Genomic DNA, 14,715 nt, shown 5'->3' with positions numbered 1-14,715 from the left:
GGCACAACAAAAATGCCTAAGTTACCCTTAATAAAGCACTCAATAGATTAATAAATTATTGTTTTTATTTTCTTAAGAAACTTTTAAATCTAAAAAAAAATATGATCAAAATAAGTGGATATTGGAAGGGTGACTACATTTTTTGAGACAGAGTACATTTTTTCACCTTTCTTAAAATTAACGCGGTCTACGGAAACACGGCATTAATTAGGACATAAAATCGTGTTCCGCAATGCAAAGAAAAAATCAGGTAAATATTGATTTGCCTTTCATTTGCTCAATTTATTTTATCAACAAAAAAAAAGTTGTTTAATCTGTCTAAATACATAGTTTCTTCACGAGATCATCATCTAAGCAGTCCAAAATTTCATCATCATTTATGTACATACATACATACAGTGACACATCCATATGTATGTATTAGGGATGCCAACCCCGGGATCCCGGGGTTTTTGACGTCCCGGAATTAATGCAAGCAAATCCCGGGATCCCGAAAATTTTTAAATATCCAATTGATAGTAAGAATTTGTTTATGAATTTTGAAGTATGATTTTTGTAAAATGCCGTTTTGACTGCAATTAACAATTAACCAAAAGCTTGAAACTGTACTTTCAAATTGCAGTCTAAGCCTTTTTTGAAGAAGATTTCAATGAATTTACTCATAGCGTCGCTAATGTAAACGAAACAGAGAGTTTTAAGGAAAAGTTAGCTAATTTTTTAGATCAATCTAATCAAAACTTCCTCAAATCGAAAAAAGAGAAACGTGCTGGTAAAATAAGTTCAAATATTTTGTAATGGAGGAGATAGTGGGCCATTATCTTCAAATGGATTATGTCTACCTTTTGCCAGTTCAGCCTAAAAGTGTTGATGCCGAAATATGTTTTTCATCAGTAGGTTTTGTATGTAAAAACTGCAGGTCAAGCTTAGAAGACTCCGCTTTGAATGCTTTGCTGCTCTTATGAAAACATTTTAAGTGCAATAATAACAACACCGGGAAAAAGGGGTGTGTGTTTTTAACCAGACCCACCTACCAACATGTATTTCGACCCGCTGAATCTGATTATGAGATCCGTTTGACTCGTACACCCTCAAAATTTCTAGTAAATTGCGAAAAAAAAATGGCAAAAAATTCTCCATTCGTCATTTCTTTATAGAGTAGAATAGACATGTTTAGAGAAATTGTTTTTGTATATTTATACCCGAGCGCACTTGTGCACAAGGGTATATTAATTTTGTTCACATAACGGTTGTTTGTAACAGCCAAAACGAATCGAGATAGATATAGACAAATGTATACATAAATGATCAGGATGAAAAAAGAAATCGATTAAGCCATGTCTGTCTGTCCGTCTGTCCGTGTACACGATAACTCGAGCAAAAATTGAGATATATCAACGAAATTTGGTATGTAGGTTTCCCTTAATCTAAGGTAGGTTGGTATTGAAAATGGGCGAAATCGGACTTTAACCACGCCCACTTCCCATATAACGGTAATTTCCAGAAATACGAAAACTGCGATATTTTAGTAACTACTGAAGATAATTCACTCAAAATTAATATTTACAATAATTTTTAGACGAAAAATAAGAATATTATAAATTTTTGAAAATGGGCGTATCCACGCCCACTTATGGTTACATGTGTATATCTTGGTAACCGCTGCACCAATTTCTTCCAACCTTGGCATAGTTGTTGGCCTTCGCATAACATACCAAATGGCCGAAAATTTTTAAAATCGCTCAATAACCACGCCTACTTCCCATATAACGGTAATTCACTCAAAATTGATATTTATAATAAGTTTTAGACGAAAAATAAGAATATTATAAATTTTTGGAAAATGGGCGTAGCCACGCCCACTTGTGGTTACATGTGTATATCTTGGTAACCGCTGCACCAATTTCTTCCAAACTTGGCACAGTTGTTGGCCTTGGTACAGCATAAAAAACCGCCGAAACTTTTTAAAATCGGACAATAACCACGCCCACATCCCATATAACGGTAATTTAGAGAAATACAAAATCTTCGATAAATCATTAAATATTGAAGCTAATTTATTCAAAATTGATACTTGCAACAATTCTTTACCAAGAAATACGTTTATGGTAAGAATTTGGAAAATGGGCGTGGCACCGCCCACTTATGATCACATATAAGTATATCGGTAACCGTTCTACCAATTTGTACCAAACTCGGTATGGTTATTGTACTTGCCACGTGTTAGCAAAACGTTGAAAATTGTTGAAATCGGACTAAAATAACGGCCGATTCTCATATAACGGTAAATTTAAGAAATGCTTGAAACTTCAATATTTCGAAATTGAAGGACGCTAATTTACTCAAAATTGATGCACCTCGGCTTACCATCTAGCGGAAGGTTTCGGAAGGGTGAAAAAACATATATTTAATTCTTGCGCCGGGTATTTAATGTTCGGCTCCGCCCGAACTTAGACTTTCTTACTTGTTTTGTTTTACGTTTTTTTATTTATCGTTACTTTCAAAAGTACCTGGTATTTAAATTATTATTTGTGATGTATACGTTCCTCAATCACATGGTTTTTTGAAAACAATTAAAAAAAAGTTTTACTTTAAAATTTGTCTGATTTAATAAATATCGCTAGCGTAAAGTGCAAGGGTGCTAGGTCCCAATTTAAAAATTGTACAGCAGAGGAAAACACTTCGTATAGCCATTTTCTTCAAGTATTTCGCAAAACTTTGAATACAACATTTTGCCTGTTTAAAGCAAAGCAAAACTCCATACTCAATTTGAATCCCGGGATTACCTAAAAAATATCCCGAAATCCCGGGATCCTAATTTTCCTGATATTTTGGCATCCCTAGTATGTATATATGCGCGTTATATTGAAACCTTAAAGGCAAATTAAGTTAAGACATTGGTGCAACATTACTTTTGGGAGCGATTTGAAATGGAAAGTGCGAAAGACGCGTGGCTCTTACGACATTAATAGAGCCGGTAAATAAGAGTCCAGCCAATATACCCTTTCCCTGCTTTAAAATTGTATGTTTGTTTGTAAACGTATTTATAGCAATGTATGAATACTCGCGTGTGCCTTGTATTAGGTACTCTAAGCAAGGGTTGAAAAGTCAGTAAATACTCAAAAGTATGTATGCACATCTGCGTGTGTTGCACACAAAACTAATACTATAAAATAAGTATGCACATATGTACATATGTGGGTACAATACATATACATATGTATATATCTATATCCATTCATTGTCGAAAACAATATGAGTTACAAAAATTGATTCATTTCGATTTTATTTGAACCTTCACAAAGTCTGTTTCTCGCCCAATAACTATGTATGTCCTATTTGATACGAGTGTGTATTAAAGCAGATGTTTTCCAACGACAGAAGGTCTGTTTACCATTTTCATATGGTGCGGATTGAACAGACAATTCGTAAATTTATCACACATCAGCATGCTTTGTTGTCCTCGCGGCGTCGAAACGAGATGAGGTGATGAAGAGAATAGGGAATCCAAAGTGAGCGAAATAAAATTACTTATAAATTTTATATAGTTAAAATTTAGTTCAGACGTGCATATGTTCATATACATTTATATAGTTCGCACATACATACGTATGTAAGTATGTACGCATGCATAATAGATATAACAACGCCTGACTGCATATGCTGGCACCGGCTAATGCTAATTAGGTGTGTTGTCGTTCTATCCCAGTTATTTTAGATGTTTTTTTTTCTTTTTGGCAGCGATTTAAGTAGCAATGTACTCTTTGCATTCATCATAACACTTGTTCTACATACATCAAATCACATATATATACATACATACATTTGTATGTACATAGAAATTTTTTCTGGCAAACAAGGGTTGTTCTTAACCTTGGATATCATTGGTAAGCTTCGGAAATTCGTGTTTTGCCGTAAAAAAAAAAAAAAAAACATTAAATACAAAAATTATATTGCAAAATATAGAAACTCAAGATCTACAATGAAAAATGTTTTAAAATGCATAACATCGTTCGAGTATGTTTCGTTTTTACATACACTTTTTTACTAATTCTAATTTAAAATTTATTGTTATGCCGAATTTCCACTAGGCATTGAAATGACAAAAAAATTTATGCCATTTAAAAAAAATGTCATGGGGAAATGAACTTAATGGCTATCTTTTTAACGTAATGACATGATTATTTTTTAATGCCCAACTTTGTCATTTACCATTTAATGCCTAGTGGAAATCAAGCATTAGTTGTCTTGAAAAATCAACCAAATTAAAATCGTAAATTAAAATCGATTCCTCTCAGCGGTTTACTTCCCTTTCGCCCACCACTCAGAGTCCCCTATTATTATAAAGTAGCTGTCTTAGTTTACAATACATACTCGGCCAGGTTAATTTCAAAAGCGCTGCATACCTCTTTAACTGTCTCATAAATCCGCAGACAAAGCTTCGTATTACGCAAATGTCAGCCCAGATTAGTTTTTGTAATGGCTCACTTTTTGAAAACTTTTTTCTTCCTTCTTTTGTATATATAAAGGGACCGTGGCACCTCTATTACAAACCGAATGCATATCTTTGGAAGTGTTGATAATAAAGTCCTAGAACTTAGTATGGATACATATGATATTATCCATACTAATATTATTATGGAAAAAATAGATATTATCTATTGGAAAAGGGAGCTTGGCACCTCCCATACAAATCGAATTTTTCATGCTGCATATCTCTTTCATTGCTCATGGTAGAGTACTTGCATGTATAGTGAAAATGAGTACTATATATTTGCTTAAAAGTGTTCGTATTTAAAAATAATATTTTCACACTTAAATTTACCACGCACGTATTTAAATGTCCACAGCAGAGTATGTATATGCATGTTTATATATTTACATTAGTATACCATGCATCGTTGCTGCTTTTGTAATTTAAATATTTTAAGTTTTTAATATTAATTTTTTACTTCTAAAAAAATTTAGAACTTTTAACCTTCTTACAATTGCACAAAACAAAAAATATGCTTATGTACATACATACATATGTATGTGTCTGCACCTTAAGAGAGCCAAACATTTGTAGGGCCCTTTCACGTTCCAATTTGCCTTGACAACACAGAACTTTTTGTATGAGTGTGCAATATAGCTATTTAAAGAAACCACAAATTTTTCCCAATATGGCGGCTCGACTACAACCCCTACAGTCCCACAAATCAGGTTCTTGGATAATTTTTACCTGCAGATACCAATGGGGAAAGAAAATAACTTTACAGAACTAATTATCATTTTGCATTTAAATATGAATGTGACCCACTCATAAAACTGTAAAAGTAAAAATTATCTATCGTTTAGCGATACATTTGCTGGTTTCATGTTTTACTTTATGTTTTCGTTTTGAGTTATGTAAAATACTTTATGTAAAAGCCTGTATGTTAAACATCTTTTAAATGTTTGTAAATCTCGGAGCGATTTTTTTGTATTATGTTTTAAAAATATTTGTGAATTCTTATAGTCTCAACACATTGAAAAAGACGACCACAGCTGTAAATTGTTCATTTTTATCTTCAGCGACATCATGCATTTGTATGAGTTTGTCATAAAAGCAGAGGAAGAACCTTATCTGTTTCTCGAAAAATATATAAATACATCTAAGCTGGTCACAACCAAAGTCGTGGTGTAGCTCTGTGACCGCCATAATAATAGGATACGTGAAAAAATAGTTTGACAGCGGTGGTACATAGCTGCGGCGCGCCTTAACCAACTTCAATCTGGGCCAAAATTTATATATGATATCTTCGAGTCTCCATAGAGGAATCTGAATTTTACCCCCTGTACGACATGCCTTAACCGTCGCTATTCGGGACCAAAATTTATTTGTTAGAGCTGGAAAACTATCGATAGTATCAATGGTTTTTGACTATCGAAAACATATTTTTGACTTTTTTATCAAAACTATCGATAGTACTATCGAAACTATCGATGGCCACGACTATCGATAGTTTTCCAGTTGTATAAGCTCTATTATAAAATTAGGACAATTTTGTGATTTTTAACTTTTTCGTATTTTCTTCCCGAAATTTGGCTATATGTGGCGGAAATACAGTGGTGGAACCACAGTTTTCCGATCGAAAATTTCTACGAAAAGTTTTTTTTCCATATAAAATACATGAAAAACTTTGAGCGCTTTATCATAAAAGCAGGGCAAGCAACCCATGATACGTCTCATAGATGTATGGTTATCTTCCCAGCAATTTTCAGTAGGGTTATCAAAGCAGGGTTATTGGAGATTTCAGAAAGGTGCCACACTAACTATTTGGAATATAAAAAAAGTTATAGCCACTTTTGTGGATAAAGGACTGAGACACGCTAGAATATAATTAATAGATTTAAATTAAATTGCTCTTATATAATTTTTAAATTTATGCTATCGTTTTACTTCACATCCATAGATACGCAGGCACATACATACATACAAAAGTATATTTTTCGATGGCACTCTGAAACTTGTCAAATACTTACCAGCATATTGCAGGGGCGATGGCGATCGAGTCAAACGACTTATATCTGAAAAAGGAGATGAAAATCCAAAATGAACAATTTGCATTTATAGTATTTGTATTTGTAACTGTGTATATTTGTAATTATATGTATATACACTCAAAAAACAGTGTATCACTATTGGTTTAATACGCGTTGTGTTAAAATGAAACTTTAAACAATATAATTTTTGGTAACAATACAATAATTAATTAATACCTAATATAAAACGTGGATTGATATTAGATCTCAACACACAGTCTTACCCCTAGCAATAACAAATTGAGACCAGTATAGTCTTTTTGGTTTCAATGCAACAACGAAAGCTATCATTTATATAAGATGATTAATGAGGAAAAATAGATAGATATTTACGCGAAAGTTTCACGTTGATGGCTAAATAGCATCGTCCTAACGACAACTTTTTTTGAGTGTACAAGATTTTGCATTCTTGCAATATGTATATGGACATTTTATTGCTAATTTTTTACAATATTAAAAAACTACACTCTTAAGTTTTAAAAAACATAAAATTTATTTTACTAACGTATCGATGCATCGCGATGGTGCTTTGCAATACCTGACTGCAAAAAAAGAAAAAGATTACTTCTGTTTGGGCCTCATGTCTCAAATCCATGTCTAGTATTTAGTTCGGGTTAGACATGGATAAAACCAGGATTACAGACATGAATCACTGAACAGTAGCAGTAAGGTTTTTTTTTTAGTTTTTAGTTGTGTCATTATTGCAGAGAACCATCGCTGTGCACAATATGAAGTTTGTATTTTAACCTCTGACGTGTCTTGTAAGATATGTTGTCATATAAAGAGGAGGGTATACAGTTTTAGCAGAAGTTTTTAGATCTACAGCATTTTCATGGGAAAAATTGGAAAAATAACTCTTTTTGTGGTGTAGTGGTTAGCAACGTTCACTACCGCTCCGCAAGGCCTGGGTTCAAGCCCTGGTCAAAGCAACATCGCAAAAAATATAGAAACATTTCTCTTCTTAACAGCGGCCACCCCTCGGCAGGCAATGGCAAACCCCCAAGTGTATTTCTGCCATGAAAAACAGCTTCTCCGCTTTGTGTGACAACATCAAGGCGCACGCCACAAATCGGAGGAGAAGCTCGGCCTAACGCTAACATATTTGCACGCCAATTTTAACTTATTAGAAACCGGTTTGTAGTTAGCTGAAAACAAACTTACTTTTTTTGCGACATCATCACGTAAAAGTAATCAGTTGAATGTATCGTAAAGTAGTCGAAGCGAAGTCACCCCTAGTTGAAAAATAACTATAACTTATAGTCAAGATGTAGGGAGACAGAGGTGGCGCAATCAGCAGTACCGCTACTTTGTTCTTGGCGAATTTGAAAGAATAAGTTGTTAGTGTGACGTCATTTTAGCAAACTGTTTGTATGTATGCAGAGATGTTTACATGTATATAGATATGGCGACCTGCATGGTTTGACAGTTAACACTCTTTTTCTCCTCCATCTCCAATTACTCTTTCCTATTCGTTGCTATCTTAACGTCATCACCCGCAAGAATGCGCATTCTTGTATTCTATCATTCTTGACTTATAGTGCATTTATAGTTACTTGAGTTTCCTACAGGGAATAAAATAGCCAAAATTCATGTTTTCTCGCTTTCAATAAAGAACACAATGGCAATAAATGTACACACACATGTAATTGTTTTAAATTTTCTTTTTTGGAACACAAGTTTTTTTTCGAAAGAGAAAATTGTAAAACAATTTTACATACATACATATCCCCTCGATTGAGCCCTGCATGATTTTGAAGCCAATTAAAAGTTAGTCGTAATAAGTTGGCTATTTTAGAGGTCGACTGCAAAATTCCCGACAGGGTTATTATTACTATATACAAAATCAATAACATTTACTCCTAAATTCGAGAATTCGACAAAGTGTATTTTCTTAAAAATAAATAAAGATTTGGATCATGTCGTTTTTTGGGTGTCGTGGCATTTGCAAAAGTATATATGTACATATATAATTTTAGGTATTAGCATACACGCATACATATTAGGAATGTTAATCCCGGGATCCCGGCCTTTTTAAGGTCCCAAAACTCCCGGGATTCTTGGCAAATAATTGAAACTCCTTTCCTTGACTAGTATTAGCTATATATTTTTTTTATTTAATAATTAATATTTTTTATACATATATGTCTAGCTCATTGTACATATAACACCGTGCGATAGTAAATTTTAAACACAAATATCAATATATTCGCGAAACCATGGGCCATATATAGTAAAATTGTGTTTTTAGTTTTTCTCTCCGACGTCAGTAATTCAAAAATTATTTGAAAAATTCAGAGAAATGTGCTTAGAGAAGAAGTATCGGTATAAAATGAATGAGGAAATCCTGTAGAATTTAAACAGATTCAAGTTTATAGTGCAGAAGGGCTGGTAAATATTGAAAATGTCTTTTTAAAATTTTATCCTTGAAATTTCGCAATATTTGTTTTTGAAACAGTTATATGTTAAGGGCTTATATAAACTTGGTAACATCCTCGTATTTCGTTCTTCTAACAGTAGCAGCTTAAAAATTACCTATTCGGCCTTGTGAATCCAAACAATTTTATTTTTGTTTTTAATTCTACCGAAATTTCCTCTTGCATTTAGTACCCATTTATTCTACTTTGCATTTAATTCTTGAAATAGTTTTTGGAATTAATCATGTCTTTGAAACTACAAAGTCCTTTAAAATAAAAGTCAGAGAGAAAAAATAAAAACGCCTCTTTAAATAAAAAGTGGGTTTAAAACCCATTTATTTATTATTTATTTTATGGTAGGAGAGCTTCTCAAACAAATAGATGCAATTTTTTCGATTTAAGTTGTTAAAAAGTAATGAATATCCAAATCCCGGAACTAATCCCGAGATTATAATAACGATATCCCGAAAATCGGGATCGGAAAAAGCTGGAAAATTAAAATCCCAAAGACATACCCTGCAGAAAAAAATGATCAATTCATAACAAATAACCAGCTTGTAGTTAGCTTCTTTGCGAGATTTCGATTAACACCTCACTTTTAATTAGCTATGACAATCCAACTTAAAGCTAGCTTTAAAGTCAGGTAGGATTCATGCAGACGTAATTGGGAGTTGGTTTTCTTTAAACAAGCTCCTATTTAAATATCCTTATAAAAAATTTACTTTTAATGCAGTTTTTTCTGCACTTTGCAAATACTTTTTTGAATTCAGGACAAATAAAATGAATAAAGTAATTTCCATATCATTTATTAATCAATAAACAATGTGCTTACAGACTATATGACAATATAAGACCACCTACAGCAGAATATGGAAATAAATGTGTTTAAATAAAGTAATTACTTATTTAAATAAATAAAATAGTAAAAAAATGTTATATATATTTTTCTTATTGATATTTTATGTACAACGTAGTTAGTTACAAGTTAGTTGACACCTAATGAAGATAGATTATTTTGCGGTCTCGCCAAACAAATATGTATAGTTAGCTTTCCTCAAAGAAATTATACAGATAATACTGACCTTGAGTACCATCCTAATCAACTTCAAGTTAAATGAACGTTAAATACATTTCCTGCAGGGTCCATGAACCAAAATATAATTTGTGTTCAACACATTTTCTACCAACTAATATCCTTCTTGTAGTGCATAACAAACAAATGCAAACAGGACATATAAGGGTTGGCCCATAGAGGTCAATACATAACTGTGAATCATCCAATAAGGCATTTAAATATGCAACTATGTAAATAGTAATAGCATTTTTCATTTTTACGAGCTTTCCGAATTGCTTTTCGATGCACGTCAAAATATTAATGTTTTGCTTTCGAAGCAGAAAACTAACAATGTTGCAAAAATTATGACTGCTTTAGTGGCTTAAAAATTTTACATTTTTGTATTTGCACACGCACAAATGTCTACAGATGTAGGCATGTACATATGTATGTATGTATCAGGGTTGTTGCGAATATTCGCAACCGCGGAGCTTCCGCATTAATTTTAACATTCACATACGCATTCGCGGATGCTTTTGCGAATGCGAATATTGTGAAAGTGCACTGATAAAACGTATTTTCGGCAAACAAAATGACAAATTGTAGCCAATATTTTTTTTTGTAATTTTTGTTTCATAGTTCTAAACCTATCCATTGTCAACATTCGGATGTGAGAAAGTTGACAGCCAAGTTCACAAATCAAATAAGAATCAATTCAAGGCGAAATTAATATCTAAACAGGAGTTGGACTTAGAATGCAATACATCGTTAGTATAGTATGGAAAGGGCGTAACTCACATCGTCGCTGAAATACATAATGCCGTAACTAACTAAAAATCCAAAGTTCACTTTATGATTGATTCTAAAGCATTTCATTGAATCATATTATATGTAAGTCCCCACATCGTTTTATACAATAAATTCTTTTAGTTAGTTGTGGTTTTTATGCATTTCAGCGACAATGTGAAATACTAAATTTCGGAAAATTTGCGTTCATTTGCCTCAAAATTTCAAAGCATATTGAGCTCATGGAATGGAACAACAAAACGGATTTGATGGCTTATGGTACCGACAGCGGTGAGTAATCAATTGTGATCTCGACTACTATCCCTGCAAAATTCCTGCACCTTTGCTTCATGGTCACTTATAGTCATTTGTTGAATAGGAAACACTGATTTTGGGAAGTTTGAGTACCTACCGCAATTACGGAAAGGGTGGTAGAACCTTCCACTTAGGCTTAGATTAAGGCTAGGACTTCTGACTTCAATCCCTAAAAATACCATTCCTGCACCTTGACCCTAAGGTCACCTATAGTCATTTGTTGAACAGCTAAAAGTGATTTTTACACGTTTTTTTTCAGTTGCATAAGTTTCCAGTATAAGTGACCATCAGGGAAAGGTGCAGGAATAGTATTTTGAGGGATAGTAGTCCGTAGTTCTAGCTTTAATTTAAGCCTAAGTGGAAGGTTCTATCACCTTTTAATTCCTTGCTAGAGCTTCTAAAATATTGCAAAAAGCTCGCTTTTTTGACGCTTTTACCACATTTTTCTCAAAATCTGGAGCTGATGGAAACATTATCTTACGGTTTATTCTTCATATTTTATGTACGCTCATATTCTTAGATTCGTAATATATCTTACGGATTCGTAATCAGCACAAAGAAGTCTATCAAAAACAGCTTTAACATTTGCCGCATCAAAATCGGTGTTGCATCACCCATACATGTCGAATTTTTCATAGCACATATCTCTGGAAATGTTTGTAGTAGTGTCCTAGAAATTGGTATAGAGATTTTGGGGCTACTGGAAAAGGGGGTGTGGCGCTTTCCAAACATATTGAAACTTTTGCCTATCTGTAAATAGAAATACACCCAGAATACCGTGTTTTTTTTTGTAAATTTTTTAAAGAAATATAGTTAATTTTGCATCAAATCGCACCAAGTTTTGAGTATGCAGTTTTGTAGTTCACTCAGTTTCAGAATCATAAAGTGCAAGTTTTAAATGGCTATAAGTTGCCGTTGATTTCGAATTTTTTTCGCTGATGATGTTGCGCATTTTCTCCGTATAACGAATGCGTGATGGTTTTTTTTGTATGGGAAAAAATGCCGAAGAGTGTCAGTATGTAAAAGACTTATTCTGGTGGCTTAACTCCTCCTAAACGAACGAAACGATTTTAATGACATTTTTTATGTGTTTGAGTAGGTCCCTTTATAGTTTAAGTTCAAAACTTAAAACGCCAGGTGGCGCTGAAGTCGAGTTATTACTCAAAATTGTATTTGTGATCCGATTTGACTCATATTCGAGATTTATATGTATTTGCAACGATAGGAGCAATACTATTGCAAAAAAAGAAGCGCAAAAATCGTCAATTCGGAGGCACCGGAGATCAAAGTCAAATTACCGCAATTACAGATTCAAGGGCGATTCACCATCGAGCCGCAAGGACTTCTTCCCGGTATAACGCTTTCGTCAGGTTATTTAAGACGCCAATGGAGAATATGCCTTCTGTCGACCACAAAACCAAACGTAAACGTGAATTGCTGGCGAAAACGTTGGACCAAATGTTTCAATAAAAAAATTAATTTTGGGTGGGACGAAGTTCGCCGGGTCTGCTAGTAATGAATATAACTGAAAGTGATCTCAACTGGTGCAGCGTCAATCGAAAAGAATTTACAATTTTGCCAAGTTTAAGGTTATTCAAGTTTGTCACCTCGAGTAGTTATTTAGTGGCGCTGGTTTGATTTACGGCCCTTTAAGAAACATGAAAAGGCACCAACATTACTTTTTATTAAATACAATGTCCCAATTTTTAAATTCAAGTGCTATGTAAATAAAAAAAAAAAACATTATTAAAAATTATTAACTTTTCCATTTTTTTGCCTAAATGACCTAGTTTACTCACCTAAATTATTTCTTAAAAATACTTGACATCCGCATTCGCATCAGCACCCGCGGAAGTTAGCTTTTAAACATCCGCATTCGCATCCGCGGATGTCTAAAATTCCACATTCGCAACATCCCTAGTGCTCTATTTCCAACAATAATAATAATAATAACATCCCTAGTACATACTATAGCATACAGGATTGCATAAGGATATACCAAAACAAGGTGCTTTCAATTATTTGTTTGAGCTACGCCAATAATTTCGTATGAATTTCTAGTCTTTCTTACTTTCGAGTCCTTAAATTATTATTTTTCAATGGCAAAATGTTCTACTATCATTACTGTTTTATTGCGTGTAAAAACTCTTCAACTAATAGTTAACTACATACTTATGTACATATTTATGTACTTATATTGAATTGGATTTCCCAGAAGATAATTTAGGTGGGCCTTCTAAAGTGAAGCCTTTCTAAAACGCCTACCCAAGAAGGGATGAAGAAAGTGCTTCCCTGCAGGGATTCTAAAGGGGCTTTTTCTATTTGCACTTTACTCTTAGCTTATGTTATTTAGCATTACAAATTTATTTAAACATGCATTTTAGACTGCAATAAAACATATTTAATATGAACCTTAAATAAATACCTTAAAGAAGCACGATTTTTGCGAGTTAAAGGAGCAGCTTTATAAGAATTCCTCCAAAGGCCTTCGGAAATACTTCCTACTAAAGCTCTTCTGCAAGCCTTTCTATGGGTGGCGAAAAACTTAAGACCTTCAATTTGTGCCACTCCATACAAAAACGAATCGAGAAAGGAAAGCAGAGTTGAAGGCCTTTTGAATATTAAGAAGGCCTGTTGGAAGGACTTTTTGCTCCTGAAAGTATCGACTGGGTTGTTGCCGTTTGTGTATATGTAATTAATCGATTTAAAACTAATGAGACACTCTATTTACCATGTACAGTGCGCTACAATGCCGGTGAACTATCTGACTGCTACAATCTAACGGTAAATCAAAATATGTGGTTGTCACAAATATACAATGAACTAAAATAAATTTAAAGTTAATTAAACGTACCACCGCTTGCATCAATTACAGACAAATCACAAGCTAAATGAAGAATGGGTACACGCACACAAACGCAAAGAAATATTCATGTACGTTTAAATTTGTACCTATTTCCAGTTAACCGAATAAGAAGTTAACAAAAGCTAAAGCTACCAGCAGGTAAAGGAAAATAAAGTCACTTGCAATAACCGATAAGAATTCAAGATTTCATTTAAAGTGTTCAGCGGTTATTAATAAAAATGATTAGCACAATGTTAGAACTGAAAGAAGGCATTGATAATAGAACATACATATGTATGTTTGTATATGTAGTATATATGCGTCTGAGTTTGTGTATGTTTTTATACAGGTGAATACAGTAACTTTAGTGATATGGCACCCCGTTCGCCTTAGGTGACAAATGACTAACCGTTATAATCTTCATGATATTGCGCAAAAATGTCAATAGACATTTTAAATTCGACCATGTTTACACTAACACCGGGTGTCTATGTACATATGTATGTATATGTATACTTATACATATTTTTTCTCTTCTTTTATTATTTTAGTTAGTGGTTGTCAGTTTTGTTGGGCAACAGCTATTATTAACAACACCCAACAGCTAACGGAACACAATTGTCAATTGTTCTGATTAATTGGCATGTTAGCTGTCTAAATACGTCTAACTGTTCTTACACTTGCTTTAAGCTGGGGGAAATGAAACGCTGCTGCATACTCCTAGCATGACTGAATGTGTG

General features: G+C 33.5%; 1 protein-coding gene across 1 annotated transcript in view; it reads right to left on the bottom strand.

Annotated features, from left to right (window-relative positions):
• Positions 1 to 14,715, bottom strand: part of LOC118741554 (protein nubbin-like) — an 81,268-nt gene that overhangs the window by 16,695 nt on the left and 49,858 nt on the right. Inside the window, exon 2 of the mRNA XM_036473552.1 lies at positions 6,502 to 6,546. Coding sequence (XP_036329445.1) covers positions 6,502 to 6,546 — 45 coding nt within the window. The remainder of the gene's footprint in view (positions 1 to 6,501; positions 6,547 to 14,715) is intronic.

Source organism: Rhagoletis pomonella, unplaced genomic scaffold (genome assembly GCF_013731165.1).
Source record: "Rhagoletis pomonella isolate Grant_MI unplaced genomic scaffold, Rhpom_1.0 Rhpom_scaffold_00006, whole genome shotgun sequence".
NCBI classification, from domain to species: domain Eukaryota; kingdom Metazoa; phylum Arthropoda; class Insecta; order Diptera; family Tephritidae; genus Rhagoletis; species Rhagoletis pomonella.
The sequence above is the reverse complement of the archived record's forward strand: the minus strand, read 5'-3'. Positions and strand labels throughout refer to the sequence as shown.